We start from the raw sequence: 23,473 nt of genomic DNA, 5'->3' as shown, positions 1-23,473 counted from the left end.
TCTAATGTGATGTCTAATTTCTAATAAGAGGACATTTTACTTTGATGGGGCCAGAAAACCCTTCATTCTGTTGCTACCTAAAAAGCTTTTGTCAGAAATCATATTCCTGAATATACTTTAGGTGTCAGGCTATTGTGTTCCTTTATATCTATTATTATTATTATTACTTCTATTATTAATACTTTAATATTTAATTAATACTTAATACATTATTATTTATGAACATCTGTATTTTAACTATTTGTTTTCTGTTGTGCAGCACCTTGTACTTTGTGTTCAGAAGTGCCCTGTGAATTATGATTCTTATTATTCTTGTTATTATGATTCTTATCATTATAATAAACTCTACTGTCCTGCTGCTGCTGTGACAAAGTGATTTCCCTGTTTGTGGGACAACAAAGGGATTCTGATTCTGATTCTGATTCTGATTCTTATTATTACCTTCGTTCACAACTCGGGTTGTGTTCGTTCTTTTCCGTGACTCCTCCCCCTCTCCAGCCTTCAGAGGTTGTCAGGGGCAACTGGCAGGGACGCTCCTCGGCGGCTCCACAGAAACTGAAGTTACTGTCGATGTTTGAAGACGTGTCCAGCTCAGGGGCCTGAGGCGACGTGAAACTGAGGAGAAGCGACAGAGACGTGAGTCTTCGGACCGTTTCGTACGACACTTCACCTCATTCTGCGGCTGCGGGAGCTAGTAATGGATGCTAACTTTGGCTAGCTTATGCTGCTTAGCTAACGCTAGCAGCTAAAGCTAACCATGTGTCTTATAATGACAATCGTATCGTTTCAGATGCTTGTCATTGTGGTGAATGCACAGCTCCGCTACTGTCGTTCGCGTGTAGATGTTCCCATAAAGTAAACTAACGTCAGCCACGTCTGTGACCGTTACATACAGTGACATGATGGACTGTGATCCCTGAGTTTACCTGTTGGTGATTACCTTGCTGTTAGAGCACTGGTGAGCCAGGCTCTAGTCTGATTAAATAGCTGCTACATGGTCATGAACCAGAAATCAAACACTGTCCTGATTGATAACTATGTGTCACTTGGGAGGTTGGATCCAGCTGATATCTCCTTATTCCTTTTTCTTCTTCAGAGAGGAGCTCTGGGGACATGGCGGTGTATTTTGATCACCGTATCGAGGCCCCTGAAAGCAGCGCGGTGCCCTCTCATTTGACCTGGCACTCCGCTCTTCCTGTACTAGCTGTGGCCTCAAGCAGCCCCACCAATGAGGGCAATGTAGACCTCTATCTGCAGCAGGTATTACACTGGGCGTTGACCAAGAGAGAGGACACATGTTGTATTGACTGTGCGGTAATATTGTCACTTGAGTCTGTATTTGAGAAGATTCTCAATCATCCAGGTCATGGTATCTTCAGGGGTTGTGCATGTCGTCATAGGCAACTGGACCTGCTTGTGTTTGTTGAGGACATTTTCACGTCTCATCCAAGAGGCTTCTTCAGTTCTCTCCTCAGACAGTTCAATACCCATCCACACCCAAACTCATGTGACCCAAAGTAACCCTTACCCCACAGGTACCGACAGACTAAACGTGGGTACAGATCCACAGAGGTTAAATAAGACCTCGTTCAGACCTTAATTAATATCCACTCTGATGTGACCTGATCACAGGAGGACAGCCCTAAATACAGTCTGAACGTACCCAAAATGCACCTCAATGCGTCCTGAGGTCCGATCACTCAGGCGACATTCAGAGGGGGTCTGGGACGCGTGTGGTCACGTTCTTTTCGCTGTGGGAAAGCAAATGCCTACTTAACCACATTTGAGGGAACGACTACTCACCTGATGTCCTGCTACAGTTTACTATATTTTTGTGCTTCTCTGTGCCCAGAGCCTCTTGGATGAGAGGTGAAGAATCACAAACAAGTCCAGTTGCCTATTTTCATTTGTACTAACCCTCACCCTACTTAAAGTCACCGCTGTCAATGTGCAGGGAGAGTATGTGGAGAGCTGCCATGTAGGACGTGCGCACCAGCCCAGAGTGCTGCGCTGGCATCCCACAAAACCAGTGTTGGCACTAGGATGGGAGAATGGAGAGGTAATGCTGCTGACACACCCATCTGGAGATCAGACCGTCCTTCCCAACACACACACAGCCAGCATCACACTGCTGGAGTGGAGCAGCTCTGGCAGCCGCTTGGTAACAGGGGATCAGGTGAGTGTGTTGACTGTATAAACAAACACTGTGGAACATTTATCTATGTCATAACTTAATACTGATAGATTTTTAGCATGTGGATATGATGGTGGGTCGAATTAATACACACGATTATCATTGTGGCACAAGCCTTACCAGGGTAATCGAGGAATGAATTCGATTAATTGTTCACTGTGTATGCACATGCTGGTAATGCATGAATATAGTGTAATTATTCATTGCCAGACTGGAGGTCTCGCAGTATGGAAGGTCGATGCCAGAGGGAGACTTCAAGGAAACCATCTAGTAAAGCATGAATACAACAAACCTTTAACTTGCTGCATCTTCAAACCTGCTGCACCTGGGGAGTAAGTAATTAAGTCAGTGTTCTTTTTAAGTTCTTATTAGTAAACCTATGTCGAAAGCATTGTGATAACATTGCGCTGCTGATGGTAGGACCTAATTCTTGTTACAGTGATGTGGCAATGCTAGCACGAGCATCAGTGAGTGGAGATGAGAGTGCTCTGGATATGTTCAGCTGGAAGGGAGCGCCTCTCAAGATGGGTCCGCAGGAGGGACTTGCGTTCTACGTCGCCACTGCAGATGGTAAGTGTTTGTCTTATTTGTTTGGGTTTTACCTGTATTTTAAGAAGAATTCAGATACATGTGAAAGGTCACTGTTCCCTTGTCTATAGGTAAAGTTCACAGTGTGGATGAACGCTGTAAGACAAACACACTGCTCAGTGTGGAGGGTGCAATCAAGAAACTGTTCTACCTCATCAAGAGAGAGGCCCTCGCTGTGATCACAGAGACCCTGATGCTCTCACAATACACTCTGGGACCTGAGGGAGGAGCCCAGGAATACATGAAGGTATGCCAAGACTATCGAGGGTGTCATTTCTTTTGGTTATTTAAAGTTTTTTTTTTTTTACTTGTTATTATATAGCACTATTGAGAGGGGATATATACTGGAAAAACTAGAATCTGGAAATACGAAGGATTTGAACCTTGGGGTCTAATAAATCCCCTCTAGATGTAATTCCTACTGTTGATTGTACAGAAAGATTCAATATTAATGTAATGTTGAATTTTTTCTACATATTAATATTGTATGTTCCTATACACAATTAATTTTAGTTTCTTTTTTTCTCATGACAGGTGAAGTTGAGCAGCAAGACTGGTCAGAATGTCGACATTGTCTGGACAGAAAACAGCCTCCTCATCACAGTGTCGGGGGAACATGTCATCAGGTCAGCATACACACACTGTTTTTACACACATACCCACTCATTCATAACTTAAATAACTTTTCTGCCACTTTGTTTTCGTAGGCTCTGGGACCTGGAGCGAGATGACAACTATGTTTTGTCACTGGACGAATCTCTGGGGTTTGAGAGAGGAGAGATGATCAACTGTGTTTCATACTGTGCAGCAAAAGGTAAATGTGAAGTATTTCTCTTATGGAGTAAAATGCTTATTCCTCACCTGTGGATCTGTTCATTTCCAGTTTTACTCCCACATTCTCAAATATTTAGTAGACTAAATACACATACCCTTTTCACCCTTCAAAAGGCCTCATTGCTTTTATGTAACATTGTATGTAACTCCACAGAAATCCTGGCAGGTGGCACTAGCCATGGACGCATAGCAATTTGGAGGATGGTGGCACAGCCAGGCAGTAGCAAAGGTGACACCAGTGGCCAGTGGAAGCTACAGACACCCACTGAAATAGGGGGAAATGTCACTCAAATACAGGTACTGTATACTGGACCAGCATTTAAACACCTCCACTCATCAGACTCACATATCATGAGAGCATCTGTATATAATTCTGTTCACTCATTTCAGTGGGGCTCCAGCCTGAATCTACTGGCTGCCAACAACTCAAACACGGTGCTCATCCTCTGCGAGCATGTGATGTCAGCCCACTTCGGCCAGCAGGTGGCAGCAGTGCAACTTACCCCAACCCAACTCAGCATCACTCAGTTCAACACAGGAGCGCAGCTTGCTCTGCAGTCTGACACACACATCAAAGGAGTGTGTGTGACGAAGGTGATCATGGAGGGGACAATGTAGATTTGCTCATGAAAATGAATAAGATTCAACCGAATCCTCATTTTAGCTGCATGTGTGTTACACCAACAGGAGTCAGTGACTGTCTGGAACGGAAAGCAAGTTACTGGGTATGAGCTTTCCGGGACAGTTCTACGCAGTACAGGTACAACACTGACCAAAAACACACACTGCAAACCATCCTTTCAGAAACTGTCCTTTACCTCACCCCTTTTTTGTCTTCTCATTCTTTTCCTTCCCCTTTCTCTTCTTTTTCCACCTCTCCTCCTCATGTTCCAGGAGAGTTTCCTTGTGATTCCCATGTAGTAGCTGTACATGGCGAGAACCTGTACACCGTGGAACCGAACAGGGTACAGATCCGCACTCCACAGGTCTGTATGTCCAACATGGAATTTGGCACACAACTTTAAGTATGCATGTTGAAAAGGCCTCTCTAACTATCAATATCTATCGTCCAAATTAGAATTGATCATAAAAGAATATAAATATAAATGCAAGTCATGTATTTGGCTCCCCTCTTTTCTTCAGGGCACTGTGAAGCAACTGTTGACCTTCTCCAAGGCAGAGGGCAACCCTGTGCTGCTCAGTGTATGCCAGTCTTACCTGGTTGTTGGCACAGACACGGCACACATCAGAGTCTTTGACCTCTCCAGAAGGTATGACGATAATGTCAGTTTATTTACAATTCATCATTGCAAAGTACTGTGTTGTCCATCAATGCCAGTGTCAGTGTATGTTTTTTGTAGAGATGCCAAAGCTCACTGCAGTGCTAAGAACCTGGCTGACCAGATTGCCAGTTTAGGAGCCCTGAGGTCAGTCAAGTGTAATGCCAATGGCAGCCAAGTCAGCATCCTCATCTCTCAGGTATGAGAGTCACACTCTTAGTCTCTAAATGTGGATTTTTTTGTCAAGTATAATATGAATATGATCGTCACTCTTCCCTCTCAGGTTAACGGGCGACCTGATCACAAAGTGTACTTTTACGATGTTGAAATGGACACTGTGACACACTTTGACTTCTTCGTTGGCAGACCTACCAGTGGTATCTCACAGTGTGAAGACAGTGAAAGGTAACTGAAGCTGCTTTAGTCTTGTGTTATTGTTGGGATTTGTCCTCTTCCCATGTAGAGTTTTCTCCACTGGTGCACTGTCTGTGTTCTCAGGCAGCAGTTTCAGGGGACGGAGCTCAGCGGTCGATGCCCTGTATCTCACTTCTGGGATGAGAGTGAACCTCGTCTTTTTGTTTGTGAGACGGTGCCGATCAGCTCAGAGTCATCATCAACTAGTTCCGTTGATATGGTAAAGACCTCTGTTTAGCACTGAGATCATCCTCTTCAGCTCTGTGAGCAAAACATGGTGCTTAAACTGCTGTTAGCTGTGACTTCTCCTGGGACTCACTCATGCTACTATACAACCCTTTTGAGGAAAACTGAGAACCAGGAGGAATATGTATTGCTTCTTCATTCAGTTATCTTATACAAGCAGTCAGAATGTAAATGCTTATCTAATACCAGTGCGTTGTCTTCCTTCCATTCAGGCCGACGTGTCAGTGGTGACCCTCTTCTGTACACAGGAACACGGGTTACTCCTACAGGACTGCTACCCCAAACCTGCAGGCCTGCAGGCTCTTCTCGCTCTGGATGTGCCCTACTATTATTTCAGCTGCAAGGTGAGCATGGAGAACTCTTGGGTGGGGTTTCTTACACAGCAGGTGGGGGTTCTTTCTAGAACATTGTAGATAAGCATTTTATTTTAGATCTTGATTTGTCTTTCATTGGTTTGCCCTCTTAACTGTTCTTATGTAAAACTCTGTGTGTTTGGTCTAACACACCCCAGCTTTTATTTTGGAGGGCTGGTGTCTTTCTACCAGAAGTAAGTATCTGTCCCCTACAGTCCGATCAGAAAGCTTGAATATTCTTGACTCCCAACTTCCAGCAACTGTGATCGTGTTTGCCTTGTGGCTGAACAGAAGCATGAAAAATCTGGCTCCTCAAAACCAGCAGCACAAGAGCCTCCCTGAAATATTTAGAGCTCACTAATCTTTGTCCACTTCCTAAAGCCTGTCTTGATGAATAGATGATGTTGAGTTGATGTTTGTTTGGCTCTGTGTCCCACCTATTCCCCCAGTGTTTTCTCACAAGATATGTTTTACTGTTGTGATCCCTCTTCACAACAGCTTCATTTATCACTGGCTTTGAATCACATTATGTCCAATATTGACGTCATTATGCTCTATTCCTCCACAGCCTGGTGAGAGGGATCCAGGGTTAACAGAGGTTTCAGCCACAACATCAGCACCACCAAATCAGACCCAGCCATTGAAAGGGGCGCCAGTCCAGTTCCCCAATATGGTGTCTAGGCGAGCTCTCAGGGAATTTGTGGGTTTGGAGACCTGTGAGAAGGCCACCCGTGATGCCATGCTCAACTTCAGCTTCTACCTGACTATTGGCGACATGGACGAAGCCTTCAAAGCAATCAAGCTCATCAAGAGGTAGGGCAAAATGTGTATGTTAACTCAGTGTGGATCTGCAAATAGAGAGGACATAGAGGATGGCCTACACACAGTGGGCCCACCCTCCGATTTGATCCACGTCATCACATTCCTCAACAGGCCCCACAGGGGTTTTAGTTCAGCATTGGTACTAGATCCTTGATACATCACAGAATGCTCTTCAATTAAGAATTAGGCATTGTTGCCGCTCCACCTACTATTTTATTCAGCACCTTTGACTGCTGTGTTTAGACCACCCCTGTAGTTCTGTATGTTTTTCTATGAAACATTTTCTTGAAGTCTTGAGAGGTGATCATGGGACTTGTTTTAACTACCATGCTTTATTTGTTAATATGTGTAGGTCCAAACTCACCAGTTTGCTTCCAGGTCTATTATAGCATGATACAATCATTTATTAAGCTCCACCTAAGTCAGACTTAGATTTGTTTATGTAGGTACATGGAATAGATTCTATACACAGGACGTGATTAAGGACTTTTTCTGTGTCTGTGCTTAAGGAAGGAACTCTTCACTGTGTATATATGTGGCTGTTTCTGTTAGTGTGCGGGTGTGTGCTGAGGGGATGTACTTTTCTAAACACACTGACTCACACATACGAAGTCCTTCTGCCAATTTGGTCCAAAAGGAGTGCCCTCTATTCTTGCGAATATTGAATCAGGTCACTGAAAGGATGTACGTGTCCGTTCCTGTGTGTGTGTGACAAACGTACAGCATATGAGATTTAATCAAAGGTGTGATAACATCTTTAGAAGTGATTCAGAACACTCTGAATTATGCTGCTGTGTTTCTTGTGCATGTACAAACATTACGCATTTGGGAAAACAGCATCCACCACTGACCGGATAGTCCTAAGAGTTTAATAGGCGTGATGACAGCTTTACTAAGTTCCTCCTTGTTGGCTATTTTTACTGCCGCTACATTTAAGAAAAAAAGGATCAGTATTGTTTTTGATTCTCGTATATCTCCACCCACAGGAATATGCATTTCCTGCAGCGGTAACCTGTATCTGCTGGTACTTTATGGTGCAGATTTTTGAATTAAAAAAAAGTTCCCATCCCTAAGTCAGAAAGTAGCTGGTGATCAAGGAGTCATGAACATTTATTACTTATCTATTGCATGTATTTAAGATGATTTGGGAGACAATGCACCCATTTCTCCCATGCACCTTAAAGGTTCAGTTCACCCAAATTGCAGGGGTGTAGGTAGAGTTCTTCACAGGTCAAACCTTGTGCCCGAAACCGAAATGAAACCTTGGATTGGCGGAAAACCTTAACAAGAGGCTTGAGACACTGATTTCTGAAACCATGAAAGTTTCACTTCGCTTATCAAAAGCAGATATAAGTGTGAAAGTGCCTTTGCCTCCGAGAGTCAGATACAGGTCGGAATGTCTTTATTCAGACCAGACCGCGCTGCTTCCTCTCATTCATGTTGTCCTTGACTTTAGGTGACACGATTATCTGCCCCTATGAATACAAGCCCTCTCTGTCTTTTTTGCATTTGGTAGTTGAAAGCAAAACTCTCCCCTTTTCATCAGGAACAAAAAAAACAGAGGAAATGTTCGGGGTGAAGCAGAGATTGATGTATGATGTAGTCATCATATTTGGCTGTGGCTCATGTTCCCTCATGCTCTCAGTTGAAGCCATTTATCATGGGAAAGTATGTTATTCACTTCATGGAGCTGTTACAGTTCTTCTCCATTGTGTCATTCTTCGAATAAACTAGGACCATCATTGATACCAACATCATCAAAATGGAGCTAATTATATGTATCTATACAGAAAGTATAGTGGTAGTGTCATCTTTAAACCAGCATGTTTGGGTCAGTTTATATATCGATGGAAGTAGAGTTTTTTCTTGGCTCATCTTTCTACCAAGTTTTTGGGAGATCAGTTCAGTAGTTTTTGCATCGTCCTGCTGACAAACAAACAAAGCAAAACAAAAAATAAACGAATGGGTGAAAGAATAAATCCAACTGGACTCACATCACATCCAATCGTGAAGGTTAAGCATAGAGGTTCATTGGGAAATACGGTATTTGAAAATTGTATTCATGAGGATCCGTATTGTCATCATCATTTTCAGCTGTAGTGTTTGACACCAAAACAGTAACAGCAACAATCACTCCGTTTGAATATTTACCAATAAATTTATTGAATTTATATGATATATTATTATTTTAATGTGCCTTTATGTTTGGTAACGAGGAAGACCCACAGACAGGCTGGAGTTCTTTGCAGAAGTATGATATGTTTACAATAATATCAGTACTAATAATAGCACGATTCTTTACACAACTATATCATATTAATTTAAGTATACAGTATGTACCACAAGCGAGCAGTGTCATATGTAAAGCATCATGAATAATTAACGCAAGACTTGAAATGTGTTTCAAAATGCAGTACATTGCCAAAACATCTGTCATCCGTCAGTTTAACAAATCCTGCTTCTAAATCAATTCACATACATTAAGTAGCAATTATGTTTTTATTTTTTTGCCCAATCAAAAGGTTTGCTGAGCTTGACTCTTCTGCTTTTATTTTGTTTGTTTACCTACTTACTTGCAACATCTATTATTAACATCAATATGTATTAAAACTATAAGAACCTTTAAAAGGATAATAACAAATATGAGGTATTCTGGTATTTTCAACATCTTTCATAATATCCAATTTATAATTATGTAGGAGGCCATTTAAGAAGTGCACATATAACAATATAGGTCAAGTTCCAGCTTGATCTTTTCACAAGAAGGATGCTTCATAAGACAGTGCCAGTCCAAATTGAATGTTTAACTACCAGTTAGTTCACCCAAGCATGAATAAACAAAACATCAGTATTCGACTACGTTGGGAAGTTTAGAGATGCTTTATACATTCATTTTCAATCTTCAATCTGTGGCTTTTTTGCAGCAAAATAAGAAGCAAAAATAATCCTGGTGTCTTTGTTTATGGTGGGAAGAGTTGTCAAATGTAGTTTTACAATTGCAGGTACGTGTGAGTCCACAGGAACGTGAAAGGCACCAGTTGAAGTTAAACACTAATAGTTGAGTTCAGTCCATTACTCCTTCTTGTCTTGGCTTGTGAGCTCACGTAGCTCAACAAGGCGACTCCACGTAGTCATTGTCTAAACGTGGATGGAAAGGTGACGCCAGTGAGCGACTGATGATTATAACTCGAGGTGCGAGGCAGTCATCACGGCGGTGTAAAATGTTCCAGATAAGCATGGCCGCAGCCATCGTGGCCAGCAGGCAAGCGGCTATGTCCAAGTAGCAGGAGTAGGACAAGTGGGTGTAGGGTCCGATCCTGTAGAAGGTCACAAGTCCAATCACAAGCACAAAACCTGCACAGAAGCACAGAGAGACAAGGCCTCAGTCAGTGAAAATGAACTGCCATTCTCAGTTAACAACTCATTGTAAAGAGACAAATGAACATTTAAGATTTCAAACTTTTCTGTTTGCTCTGCTGTGTATGTAGCGTCATGGTTCACAGTTTGACAAGTAGATACTGTAGTGTCGAATTTCAGTTACTTGGAGCTAACAAGAGGATGCTGGTGCTGCTTGTGGAAGAAATCATAGCAAGTTATGATTTCTATACTTTCTATACTTTTGAATTGATCAACAAGGCAACACAGAGCTCACATGAAGTGAGTCCAGGGAATGTCCTTTGCTCTTGATGCTGAAACAAAAGTCTTGACCCATGATAGAACTTTGCACGAAATGATATTATCAGCATCCTAAAATGCTGATGACATGGGTCAATGTACTGAATCAGATATGCTCAAACTGATACTAAATTTCCATTACTAGAACATTTTTAGTCCTATTTGTTTTTGTGTGTGTCTGTGAAAGGCTCATTCTAAATATCATATTGATTGGGCTCATTATGTATAACATGCTAACATTTTTTAATTAGCTCTTTGTTAATTAACACAAAGAGGGTGTCTTTATTTTTGCCAAACAAATTAAAACTTTGACTTGATGGTTTTAACTTGACAAAAGGCAACATCAATGTAATTCATCCTGAGGGTGACAAAAATACCAAATCATCATGACAGTCCATAGCAGTTATTAATACATTGAGACATTTCAGTCGAAACAAAAAACTGTAAGCCTCATTATGGTGGAAAATTAAAATTCATTCATTTGTTTAAACCAAACTGCTGGGAAAGCAAAAAAATATAATCTAACAGAACCTGAAGTGGCTTTTTGAATTTTCATGCTCACATTTAGATCTCGATCCATGTGTGTCGCAGTTCGGCAGGAGCGCTGTCAGGGGTCTTTGAATTTGAAAATCTGTTTCCTCTTAGGGAGAACTTCTAAGATGCATAAAAATAAATACAAATATCAGTGCATGAATATACGCCCGGAAGAGCCTTTGAAAACTCCTGATTTCTTTGATTCACAGTAGTTTAACTCACGCGATGAGGAGCTGTTTGCTTGCCAAGTTAAAAACAAGGCAACGCTTGCAGGTCATTCTTTCCTCAGGTTATTAGAGGTGTGGATGAAAGTCCACATAGATCTATACCATTCAAGTATCCCTCAGTGCTCACCATATTCAAGTGTATTCTGGAGCCATTCAAGAGTTCAACAGTACATGTCTGAACTCTTGCCTAATCCAAAGTGGCATAAATAAAGAGACCAAAAATAATCACTGGAAATAGGGATGTTGGTGTTTTAGGATATGAATCAGTCTGTTTCCTGAAGCAGTCAGTGGCACCAAGAGGTGGGGGTGGCATAGGGGCCGGTCGGTCTACCTCTACTCTAAGATGGCCATTATTGTTTAAAGTGAGGATGTGAACAATTCTATCTGTGTATCATTGCGTGTCTACCGACATGTTTACGTGTAAGAATGCAACTGTTTGCTTGCTCTGTTCATGTTTAACCTGTCTGGCTCCTTATCCAAGAAAATGAATAATCTCCTGTTCAGGTTCCAACCAGGGTGGACTGTGTGAACCTCTTTTCTGGCACGGACTTATCTCTCAAACTTCCTTCCCCTTCTTCCTCTTTCCATCCTTCCTTCCTTCCCTCCTCTCCACACCCTAACCTTCGAGGTTAATATATCTGCTGGACATTTGACACGATTTGTCACAGAGAAATCTAAGCATATTTTATCTAAAGGCCAGGTCTTGGAAAAATGTAGCTGGTATGTTTTCCTTCCAGTTATGAATGTCTTGGTTTATTTTAAAAAGGCACACAATTACTAGAAGAAATAGCACTACCTCTGTATTGCTCTCGTAGTATTTATTTTTAAAATATTTTTGTAATATTTATTTTTATTACTTATTTTTGAATTTCCCTACAGGGATTAATAAAGTACTTCTGATTCTGATTACAGGAATATCTTGATTGATAGACTTGAGGGAAAAGTCTAAGCCAGATTTAATAGATCAGAATTGAGCCCCACTTTTACATTTCCTACAATAAAACTAATAGATTTACAGTGTCAGAACCATGTGGCCTGCAGTTGTGACTGTTTATCATAAAAGAGGTTTGTCCATTCACAAAACACATTCCTGAGTTGTCTCCAGCAGTGAAGTGGGCCATTATTTTGCTTTCAGTCTGGACCTGCCAACGCTGCTCAGATATTACTGAATGGAACTGAATATTGTTATTCCACACTCCGCTCTGCTTGCAATACACTGAACATTTTGGCACGTCTGAAAATGAAAACATTCCTGAGAAAAAGGGTAATTGGTAAAAATATCCTCATTCATTCAGAGCCGAGGCTCATTCACTGACACTCAGTGGGGGAGATCTAATGCAGGAATGGGGAATGGATTACTGAATGAGTGACACACCTATCTGTTCTTCAGAAATAGGAAATAATTTACAAGAAACTCCTGTTAGACTTTTGTCTGGAGCCCTCGGGCGTTCACTAAAGTTCACTCTCTCTTGTGCAGCAGATATATTGGCCACCGCAGTCAGGTGGCAATATAGGCCCTTTAACTTGAATATGATTTTCCATTTGTGTATTTTGCATCCTAAAGTTTTCTTAATTGGATAATTAAAAGAAGAAATACATTTTTGATTCTGATCAGTCTGATGATAATTTTCTCAATCTGATCAGTTGTTTAAATAACTTAAATAATTTATTATTTTATTTTTTTGGTTTATGACCAAATACTAAAACTAATTTTGTCCGTTGCTCTTGTTTCTGACCGAACACCTGCAAAGAAAATGACATTTGATCATCCTCTCTAGACTCTGCTTTTACTGCTAATTTGCAAACGTTTGCATGCTAATCTGCGATGGATAGCATTCCTAAACTTTACCATGTTAGCACTGTCTCTGTGTGCATACACTAGCTTAAATCACCAACGTGTAAGGCTCCTATAGTTTCTGAAAGAAATTCACATTGACTTCATTAAGACTACTGGACTACATTAGTTCAATAGTGACTATTGACAAAAACAATGCTTTATATACTATAAAATACAAAACTACTGCTTATAAGGTCATGAGTGAACTCTGTTTTGAACTATGCTTTGTGTGTAAGAACTATTTGCATATGATTCTGTTACACAGTTTAAAATTTGAAAACAGTAATACTGGGTAAGTCTCAATGCTCACATCAAGATAAATTAGGTAAAAGCCCTCATCCCTGCTGCAGTGTGAGCTAAAAATGCTAATCGCAAAGGGCCGATTCTTTATCTGCTGCTGCTACTGGACATTTCATAGACGCAGACATAAAAGCTAAGCCAGTTTATCTGGACGGAGGCAATTCCCACCCTGCTGTCAGGCCACAGGACATACTAAAACTCTACTAAACAAACTATAAACAAACAATCACAACACACTCTGACATACAGAAAAATGTACATGCATAATCCCTCCTGCCAGTGCAGACACAAACACAGTCCATGTCAAAGCTGTCTTTCCCGTCCACCCCCCCCCCCCACCCTCCCTTATTTTTCCTTCTTCAGCTTGGGGTTTTGCATAACAGGTAGTCACAGACATTTCCTCGTCCTGAGCAGGGATATCCTGGCGCCTGACAGTCGCTCCCTGGCTCGCTGCAGCTCTGGCCCATGGATTCTGGACTGGGACTAAATTTAGACCCAGAAAAGACCCCCTTCATTCTGCTCTGCCACAATGATAGCGAGCGACTGAGCAACCACTGCACACAGCACAACACACTTCCTCAGAAGGGGCACTGGGACAGGCTCTGCGAGCCAACTCTTTAAAGTGGCACAGTGGGATGGATGTGTGTGCGTGTGCTGGGTGTGGAGGAGAGTTTTTGTTACCATGACTGCAGTAAGTCATGTCCGATAAGGATAACTCTCTTTCAGCTTTCTGGTTTACTCTTTTCCCCCTTTTTAATCCTTCACAGTTTGGCTGCTTTAGTAGATGTTTATTATTTTCTTTTTTTATAGTTTTATATTCTTTCTTTGCCAAAATCAAAAATTCTCAGAATCTAGTTTATTCAACTTTTTAAAATAAATAAAGTTGTAATAAATTTATGAAGCATATAATAATGATATGAATGTATGTTTGTATTTGTCTCCATATTTGCATTGATTTATATTTTAAAGAATGATAAAGCTTTGGTGCATATACTGATCTGAGGGATTGAGTTTTTGCAAAATTTGCACTCTGTCTTTCTCATATGAGAGTTAGCTAGTCTAGCTTGCTCTGTGGTTTTACCCCCCTCCTGTTGGCATTCTTCCAGAGTGCATGTAAAACATGCATGAAAATGTAGCTGCAAGGGTAAACTGGTCTTCATCAGAAAGATCCTTCTCCGGTGCAAAACAACTTAAGCAAACAAGCATTGGGATCACTGGTACTCACTGGCTAACTGGAAGAGTGCAGCGATGGCTTCCTCCCACCACTGTGACTCCTGCATGATGAAAGGCAGCTCCATCAGACCGAGGAGGAAGATCAGCTGACCGGCAGTCAGGGCCACTGTCGCCATCAGGTTACATGCTCGCATCATGTCAAACTGCACTTGAGTGGCAAGAAGGAGAGTTTCACATGAGTGTCACGTTTCCCGTTATGTGACTGTTGTTGAGCAACATGAAATTATATATTATACATTTGCAGGAATAGATAGATACATAGATATATAGATGTCCTCTATCTAAAAAGCATTCATAACCTGTCATCAAAGTGCTCTACATGTTATAAGGTGCAGGATCCTCACACACAGAGGTTCAATCGTTTTAGTTTCATATAGTTTCTTTAAGAGTGCAATACATGCGGGAGGGTGACATAGACATGATTACTTTTTTATTATGAATGGTGTGAGGTGTGTCTTTGCCAGGCAGGGCTTCCAATTGTGCCCAGTTCGACTGGTGAGTGAACGTTAAGCATTTCCCAGTTTTGTTCTTGGGGGAAATGTCTCAATGAAGCTTTGTAAACACTCACTCTGCTTTAAAGTTCTTCTAGACTATGTTTAGACTCAAACCCTGCTGGCAAAGATGAATTAGCTTTTCAAATGCAGTACGCATTGTAAATTCTTACTCGCACTTGTGACTTCAGTGTTTTGGTTTTGGCAGATACATTGATCATTCTTAGTAAAGTAATAAAAATAACTAAAACATGACACCAGGACCAGAAAATGCAGAATTGCTACATCTTGGACATACTAACATTCAGTCTGATGAGAAAAAGACACTTTGCAGTTTGCTAATATTCACTGTGTTTGGAAAGCAGACATAAAGTAAAAACTTACATTTGACAGTGCTGCGGGACTCCTGATAGCCTGCATACTCAGAGCCCCATCCAAGGCCCTCACACTGTCTCTGAGTCCCTTGCCCCCTTCTCCCAGCCTGGAGGTCGTCACGGCCCCTCTCCCCACCGGTGGGGCACATTCTCCACAGTCCCACGCTCCGCTTGCGTCCATCCTCCAGGGCTTGGAGGACCCAGCTGGGGGTGAAGGCTGCGACATTATTCAGGACCAGGGACAGCAGGGCTACGGCGACTGCCGCTGCCACCAGCCTCTGCACGGCCATGCGACGCCGAACACCCGCCACCTCGCCTCCTCCCTCGGGTCCTTCCTCCAGACCCTGTTCCTCCTCGGTGTCCTGCCCGCTCCCGTGCCTCTCCTCTGGGGCAGTAGCACCAGCAGTGCTCTGGGCCCCCTGGCTCCTCTCCTCCACCTCCTCCGCCACCACCACCACCTCCTCTGGCGTGTGTTGTTGCAGCTCAGAGGTGTATTTAACCAGAGTGTTCTCTTAAGATTTAGCTAAAGAACATCTCCATTCATCCTCATTCAGGGGTTTGTTGTCGTTGCAGCAGATCCTCAGCCCTCCTCCTCAGACAGCACTGTGGGTAAGCAGGGATTAATCCAACTGGCACCTTGGTCCATTCCACTGGCTCTGGCTGACTGCAGCTTGACTCTGGAATCTCACCGTTGTTCCCTTCGTACTTTATCTTCTCTGCCTTTCTTCTGTGCTTTGCTGAATGCACTGACTTCTGCACGCAGGGCTAGCTTTTCTGTGCAAGCATTAGATTTTTTTTTTTTTTCCTTTCAGTCACTTCACATTGCTTTCACAAGAGAATTGTTGCCAAGAAAGCAGTGATTATCCAGACACGATACTCGGAGGTGACTCGTTTTGTTTAAGGTTTCCAAGCTCGAACACGAACAAGAAGTCCTGTAGCCCACCTCCCTCTGCTTCTTTCTCTCTTCCCTCCTTTCTCTCTCACACACTGTTTCTTTGCAAATCCTTGAGGTCAGAGTCAAGTGGGGGAGTTGCTATTCGTCATAGTCCGAGACATCAGTTCACACATGCAGCAAGCTTGAAACAGACAGTCCCCTCCTTCAGGATCACTTTAAAATGTGTGTGTGTGTCAGTGTGTTTGTGTGAGAGAATTTACAAAAAAAACCTCCTGTTAGACGTCATTGTCGTGTATTCTTTTGTCTGGAGCCCAGGGGGCGTTCACTAAAGTTCTCTCTCTCGTGTGCAACAAACATATTGGCCACCGCAGTCAGGCAGCAACAGGATGTGTTTCCTGAGAGGAAAAGAGGATGGGAAGAGAGGCCAAATGTAGACCTGTTCCTCTTCTTGTCTTTCCTTTTCTGGCTCTCTAGATCTTGCCGCTCGCTGAGCAGCAGGCTTATTATTTCTCAGTTGTTTTATAGTATCTCACTCTCATGTTTGATTTTTCTGTGACCATATACAGCAAGAATTTGGCAGACACTAATAGCCTTGCTTTCTTTTTCTTCACTTGGCCTTCATGGCCCTACTTAAAGCAGGGCCCCTAAAGATTTGGGGTATTTCCTGTTGCCTAACTTTAATAAACAGCCCACATCTGTATCGGCCTTAGCAAGGAGGAGGGAGGGGCCACAAATAGAGACCAGATGGCTGTGGAATCTTAAATTTGGAAATGAAGCAAAAAAGGGGGTAGAGGGGCTGATTTGCGTCAGCAGGACAAAACAATAAAGGAAAGAGACAGAATAGAACAGCTCTTGTTTTGCGTTAAATTCCTGCATTTACTCTTGCATCGTTATGCTTTAATCAGTGTTTGTGTGCAGGGCATAGTGGTGGATTTAATTAATTAATCTTGATAAATGTTAAAATGTCACACAGTACTTGAGGTCTGGCCAGTTAGACATGAGGGTTTTTACATATTTGCATCTGTTTTCATCATTTTCACAAGCACACTAAGGATTAGGTCTGAAATATAAACTGTTCTTTTCAAATAAGACATTCTCTGAGCTGTATTATACATTGACATGTCTACAATTGTGTTCACTGTTGAATAATAAAATACCACTACAATGAGTAACACATCACCCTTGCAAACAAGCCATTTCTCTTTTCTCTGTAGTGAAGCGGTATGGGAAAACATGGCCCGGATGTGTGTGAAAACCTGTCGCCTGGATGTGGCACGTGTGTGTCTTGGGAATATGGGAAATGCCAGGGCAGCAAAAGCACTGAAGGAGGCTGAGGCCGAGCCTGAACCAGAGGCCCAAGTGGCAATGTTGGCCATTCAGCTCGGCATGCTGGTAAGACGTTCAAGCATTTCAGTGTAAATGATTGATGGGACGTGGCTGACTCATAGTCTTGATTTGATTGTGCTTGTCCTTTTTAAAGAAAGAAATTTTTACTGCTACGTTTTTGGGTGAAACTACCTTCAACTGTACGTGACATATTTTTCAAACTGTAAGAAAATCACTGAGACATGTACAAACACCATATATTCAAAAGAGATATGTATTGCATTTGGAAAAACCAGAAGATTAAACCATCTCTTCACTCCAGTCAATAAGTTCAATCTCCATATTTTTTCTGTTCTTCATAAATAATTTGACCAACACCACATCTTTTAGCTACAAAAAAAGAAGTGGTGTTTTTAGGTCCAAGCATTTCACCACACAGAGCGCGGGGGCTTTCCGGACCAAAACATTTAATTTTCCATTATCTTTTCCTGTCTTCAAACAGGAAGATGCAGAGAAGTTGTACAAGTGCTGTCAACGCTACGACCTTCTGAACAATTTCTACCAGGCCTCTGGCCAGTGGCAGCAGGCTTTAGAGACCGCAGAAAGCAATGATCGCATCCATCTGCGCACCACTTTCTATAATTACGCCAAATACCTGGAGTCCATGGGCAACAAGACCCTGGCCCTTGTATAGTAAGACACAATCACTAATACAATCTATTTTATGTTAAAAATATAATAGATATCTGTGAAAATCTGTGAACACTGAAAACACTGAAAACAAAGTGTGATCGTCAGCGTTTCTGTTGCAGTTATGAGAATTCAGACACACACAGGGCTGAAGTGCCCAGAATGCTTCAGGATGACACATCGTCTCTTGAGATTTATGTTAACAAAATGAAAGACAAGTAAGTCCTGACTGCACCTCCTACATCTCCTTCTTCTGTACATACATGCTCAAAGATTCATTGAAACATAATGCTATCAATACAGGAACATCTACAAGTGGTGGGCCCAGTACCTGGAGAGCCAGTCGGACATGGACTCAGCACTGCATTTTTATGAATGTGCTCAGGATTACCTCTCACTGGTTCGAGTCCACTGCTACATGGGGAACATCCAGAAGGTGACTCACATTTGTAGTCACTTAGTTTACTGAAAATAATTTCATTTGGGAACATGATCTTGAATCTTAAAAGTCTGAAAGTATAGAACAATATAGAATGTTTTTGAAATTGCATCATTGTGTGTTTTTCTGTAATTTTGGATGGATGGATACTTACTCTTCTTTTACTTTACTTACTTTCTTACTTTATTTATTCATTCATTAATGTATCCATCCATCCATCCCCCTCAAAGAGGAATTGCAGTAATAATGATGACATTTATTTTTCAGACTCAAATATAACACAGTTAACTACAAGATAACTACAGATAAATGCTGTATTTACATTATATATTAATGTTTACATACATAAACTACTAGATAAAAATAGAATCAAGATATTACAGTTTAAATGATGAGTACAGGAAAGGAGTTTTATCAGAAAAGTTTCTCTCTCTCCCAGGCGTCTGCGATAGCCAATGACACAGGTGACAGAGCAGCATCGTACCACCTGGCCAGACACTACGAGGGTCATGATGATATCAAACAGGCCGTCCACTTCTACACACGAGCCCAGGCCTACAACAATGCCATACGACTTTGTAAGGTACAGTACTCCGCTGTGTACTTACATGTGTCTATGAATCAACGCAGCTTTTTATTGGTTTGATCGATTTACTGTGTTATACTCACTCATGTAAACAAGCCTCTCAGTGTGTGGACTCTTTTTGTGTGTAACAGAATGATTGGATGGATGTGCTCTAAATCGTGCCACAAGGGGACAATATTCCCCCATATATTTAACCTAAACAATAATGACAAAGACAGGAACCACACTGCCTCCTGTAGCCTCCGCTCAGGACCAGCACCCGACCTGGGGCGGCAGAGGCCTTTTCCAAAGCTGCCCCCTCCCTCTGGAACTTTCTTCTCAATCAAATCTTACTGCACTGAACTGTCCACCTTCCAAACATTTCACAAAACCCACCTTTTCAGAACTGCTTTTAATGTTGGATTATGATGTTTATCTTACATTTACAACTCCATACAAATAAAAGCTAATGTTATTATTATCATTTAACAGGAGAATGGTCTGGATGACCAGCTGATGAACCTGGCTCTGCTCAGTAACCCGGAGGACATGATGGAGGCTGCCTGTTACTACGAGGAGAAAGGCACCCACATGGACCGAGCTGTCACACTCTACCACAAGGTATCCATGTGAGATTCTGCCACAAGGGGGAAGTGTTGCACCATATATTTAAGATGAACAATGTTGATGAGTAAATAAAATCCAGGGAATTTATTTTATTGTAACAAAAAGTATGTATTTTGTTCATTTTTCCGCCTGTAGGCTGGTTATGTCTCCAAAGCTCTGGAGTTGGCCTTTTCCACCCAACAGTTCTCTGTGCTTCAGCTGATCGCCGAGGATCTGAATGAGAACTCAGACCCGGCTCTCCTGGCACGATGCTCTGACTTCTTCATCACACATTCCCAGTATGAGAAGGCTGTGGAGTTACTGGTAGCAGCCAAGAAGGTACCTGTGTGTGTGTCACTGTATGACCTACACAAGGAAGTATCATTTCGAATGTGCTTATGTGTGTGTTTTTATATTTATATATCCAGTACCATCAAGCCCTGGAGCTGTGTGTGACCCAGAACTTGACCATCACAGAGGAACTGGCAGAGAGAATGACCGTCACAGATTCAAAAGATTTATCTGAAGATGCCCGCAAGGAGGTGCTTGAGAAGATAGCAGACTGCTGCATGCGACAGGGCAATTACCACCTGGCTACCAAGAAATACACACAAGCAGGCAACAAGCTCAAGGTAATACTGTAGCGTGTAGTAAAAACTGTGTGACTACATATTCTTTGCAAGCTCAGAACATCTCTGAGGTGTCAGGTGAGAGTTTAAGACTCCAGCTCGTCTGTCAGTCTGATGTCTTTTTGCATCATTAACATGTGCAGTATAGAAGCACGCAAACAGTATTAAACCATGGAAATATTTTTCTTATTTTTAACGAGACAGGCTATGAGGGCACTCTTGAAGTCGGGCGACACAGAGAAAATAGTCTTCTTTGCCAACGTTTGTCGTCAGAAGGAGATTTTCATCATGGCCGCCAACTACCTCCAGTCTCTGGACTGGCGGAACAATCCAGAGATCTTGAAGACCATCATCGGTTTCTACACTAAAGGCAGGGCACCGGACCTGCTGGCTGGCTTCTATGAAGCCTGTGCTCAGGTATGACACATGCACAAAGACAGAGTTCTGGGATAAGTCTGTTCCTTTTATGGAAGTTGTTTTAAGTTTCAGAAATCTAGAAAACGTACATCTGATTGTGCAAATTGTACATTCAGTGATATATAATTTCAAATACAGTAATGCACAACAGTCAAAATAAGTTTTATAGATAAAAACTTGGCTTTGTTAGATTATTATATTCTTTGTGATGATTCCAGTTGCAATTGTGAAAACCTTAGTATTTTTTTTTTTTTCTTGTTACTTTTGTGAAGGTGGAGATTGATGATTACCAGAACTATGAGAAGGCACTGGATGCTTTGACTGAAGCTGCCAAGTGTCTGTTAAAAGCGAAGGACTCTTCAGGTGGACAGCAGGAAGCGAGAGTGGCCGACCTGCAGCATAAGGTGTCACTGATCAAGAAATTTGTCCATGCACGCAGGTAAGACTACAGCTCATCCTTCTTCTTCTCTTTTCTACCTTAATGAGTTCCTCTTTCTTCCTGGCCGTCATCACTTGAACTTTGATTCTGTCCTTCGTCTGCAGGTTGTATCCGGAGAACGCTGATGAGGCAGTGCGGTTATGTGAAGCCCTGCTGGAGGAGCCAGAGTTGGACCCTGCTGTCAGGATTGGGGATGCGTTTGGTTTTCTGGTGGAACATCACTGTCAGCAAGGCAACTTAGAAGTGGTAACTGTCATTTTGTTGATTTGACAAGCATAGATTCATAATTTAAGCATACATGTCATTTTAGAGGGGGAATATGAGAAGCTAGGTTAAAATGAAGAATGTCGTGCATCTTCTTCAGTTACACTTTGGAATATGAATCACAAATAACAAAATATAAAATGTTTTGGTCACATCAGCACCACAGTATTATAAGTATCAAGACTTTAAAAAAAAGGTGGTACAAGACACTGTGTCTCTTCTAAAGAAAGAATGACACAGACTTGTATTGAGGCAGAAATCTTTGGTTAAATCTGTGTGATATTCAAAGGTGTTTTATAGTTTTTCCAGAAAACTCTGGCGAGCATGCGTTATCATTGCTGTATCCAAAATTTATGACTTTTCTACTCGTTAAATTACAATTTTAATCAAGTTATATAATGACTTTTTTCTAAATTACGACTTTATTTGCGATATCTCATAATTTAGTTTCTTTAACATGGCCCTTCAGTATGACTCTTCACCACTCATCTCTCTGTCTTCTTCAATCCTTCTCATCCAGGCGTATCGTAAGCTGGAGGAGCTCCAGAAGCGGCTTCCATCGCAGAACGTGAGGTACTACATTAGCCAGGCCAGTTTAGAGGCGTTGCAGAGAGGGATGGGTGTTTCTATAGATGGTGATGACCACAGGCAAACTGTGAAGGAGGAAGACGAAGTGGAGGAGGACCTGAATTTGTCTTAAAAGAGTCTTATATATTATCATATATCATGTATTTCTTTCTATTTTCTATTTGTGTATGTAGAGCATTTTCAGTCTTCTACAGTTGGCCCTGAAAGACACAGTGCCGAGATGAGCGATTGATTAATTTCAGTCACATTGGTAAATTTGCACAGTAATTGGTTGTTACATGGCATTTAATCATATCACATGAGACAAAGTAAAATCTCCCTCACTTTGATTAAGGCTTGAGGATGTTTAATGTTCTGCAGGTCATTTTTTCAGAATTTTCAAAGTACAAACGTACATTCTGGCTCAGGAACAAGGGAAGAAATTAAAACTACAGGTTCTAACTGAAGAGCTGTGACATGTCTGTGGTCATTTTATTTAGATTTAAATAAGAGCTGATGGACATGTCACCCCACACGAGAGTCCAGTCCAATGTAGAGATGCTACATGGTTAATGGGCTGTATTTATATAGCACTATTCCAGTCTAATCGTCCACTTAAAGAGTTTTACATAAGTCGCATTTACCCATTCACACACACATTCCTCCAGTGCTTCTCCTGCAGGTAGCCATTACTCGGCATGGTGTAAATGATTGCTATTAACTATTGCCTTCTTCCAAATCAAATGTGGATGTTGTGCTTTATTTTGTCTTATATTTATCCCCAGGTCTAAGTGTGTGGTTTACAGGCATTTTGTCACAATCTGTCTTTTTTTAATTTCACTCAATGTATTATTTGTGAATATCCTCTCTATGTCAAAAATTGTAATTCTGTAAAATATTTTGCAGCTATTTTGATAACTTCAAGCCAATTTCTACCGTGCACATTATATTGCGAAATAATGTTTTTCATTACAGTGCACTGTAAAGTTCCTACAATAAAACATTTTTAAAATTAAATTCCATTGTACGACCTTTTATGTTATATAGTGATTTTCATACATTCTGTAACACACTCAAAAAAAGTCAATTATTTACTGTAACATTAACCATTGATAAAACAAGGAATTAGTGACCATGCTGGTCTAACAATACAAATTTTATTTGCTCCGTTTAATTCAATTTACTGTGGAAACCAGAGGGTGAAAGTGATGTAGTTGCACAAACTGTGGCAGCA

The 23,473-nt window shown here is 41.5% G+C and overlaps 2 protein-coding genes across 4 annotated transcripts; one reads left to right on the top strand and one right to left on the bottom strand.

Moving 5' to 3' along the window:
• The first annotated feature begins 504 nt into the window (after positions 1 to 504).
• ift140 (intraflagellar transport 140 homolog (Chlamydomonas)) lies at positions 505 to 23,256 on the top strand. Of its 3 annotated transcripts, none has more exons than XM_069517621.1 (31): positions 505 to 636; positions 1,097 to 1,260; positions 1,955 to 2,176; positions 2,405 to 2,526; positions 2,634 to 2,764; positions 2,854 to 3,029; positions 3,317 to 3,408; positions 3,490 to 3,596; positions 3,771 to 3,913; positions 4,007 to 4,210; positions 4,304 to 4,376; positions 4,511 to 4,602; positions 4,760 to 4,887; positions 4,978 to 5,095; positions 5,180 to 5,301; positions 5,395 to 5,530; positions 5,769 to 5,900; positions 6,068 to 6,103; positions 6,478 to 6,722; positions 17,512 to 17,689; positions 18,126 to 18,316; positions 18,436 to 18,531; positions 18,617 to 18,749; positions 19,192 to 19,335; positions 19,810 to 19,938; positions 20,080 to 20,262; positions 20,352 to 20,555; positions 20,757 to 20,969; positions 21,242 to 21,408; positions 21,513 to 21,654; positions 22,193 to 23,256. In XM_069517621.1, exons 2-31 carry the CDS (start codon positions 1,114 to 1,116, stop codon positions 22,370 to 22,372), a joined length of 4,386 nt encoding a protein of 1,461 aa, XP_069373722.1. In that variant the 5' UTR covers positions 505 to 636; positions 1,097 to 1,113; the 3' UTR covers positions 22,373 to 23,256. The 3 variants fall into 3 exon arrangements, with proteins under 3 accessions (XP_069373722.1, XP_069373723.1, XP_019939074.1); XM_069517622.1 differs by having other exon boundaries at positions 2,634 to 2,770; positions 2,860 to 3,029; XM_020083515.2 differs by lacking the exon at positions 6,068 to 6,103.
• tmem204 (transmembrane protein 204) lies at positions 8,870 to 16,541 on the bottom strand. The gene is made up of 3 exons (XM_020083518.2): positions 15,413 to 16,541; positions 14,530 to 14,685; positions 8,870 to 10,085 (listed from the first exon to the last, which is right to left on the bottom strand). The coding sequence occupies exons 1-3, from the start codon at positions 15,690 to 15,692 to the stop codon at positions 9,841 to 9,843; spliced, it is 681 nt and encodes a 226-aa protein (XP_019939077.1). The 5' UTR covers positions 15,693 to 16,541; the 3' UTR covers positions 8,870 to 9,840.
• Positions 23,257 to 23,473: the final 217 nt, after the last annotated feature.

Source organism: Paralichthys olivaceus, chromosome 21 (assembly GCF_024713975.1).
Source record: "Paralichthys olivaceus isolate ysfri-2021 chromosome 21, ASM2471397v2, whole genome shotgun sequence".
NCBI classification, from domain to species: domain Eukaryota; kingdom Metazoa; phylum Chordata; class Actinopteri; order Pleuronectiformes; family Paralichthyidae; genus Paralichthys; species Paralichthys olivaceus.
The sequence above is the reverse complement of the archived record's forward strand: the minus strand, read 5'-3'. Positions and strand labels throughout refer to the sequence as shown.

What these genes read in the sequence shown, in the direction of transcription:
- ift140 (XM_069517621.1), top strand. Translation starts at nt 1,114, where the DNA reads ATGGCGGTGTATTTTGATCACCGTATCGAGGCCCCTGAAAGCAGCGCG. An exon ending in GAAATGTCACTCAAATACAG is followed by an intron (nt 3,914 to 4,006) that starts GTACTGTATACT and finishes CACTCATTTCAG; the next exon opens with TGGGGCTCCAGCCTGAATCT. An exon ending in GACAGTTCTACGCAGTACAG is followed by an intron (nt 4,377 to 4,510) that starts GTACAACACTGA and finishes CTCATGTTCCAG; the next exon opens with GAGAGTTTCCTTGTGATTCC.
- tmem204 (XM_020083518.2), bottom strand. Translation starts at nt 15,692, where the DNA reads ATGGCCGTGCAGAGGCTGGTGGCAGCGGCAGTCGCCGTAGCCCTGCTG. An exon ending in GTCCCGCAGCACTGTCAAAT is followed by an intron (nt 14,686 to 15,412) that starts GTAAGTTTTTAC and finishes TTGCCACTCAAG; the next exon opens with TGCAGTTTGACATGATGCGA. An exon ending in TGCACTCTTCCAGTTAGCCA is followed by an intron (nt 10,086 to 14,529) that starts GTGAGTACCAGT and finishes GCTTCTGTGCAG; the next exon opens with GTTTTGTGCTTGTGATTGGA.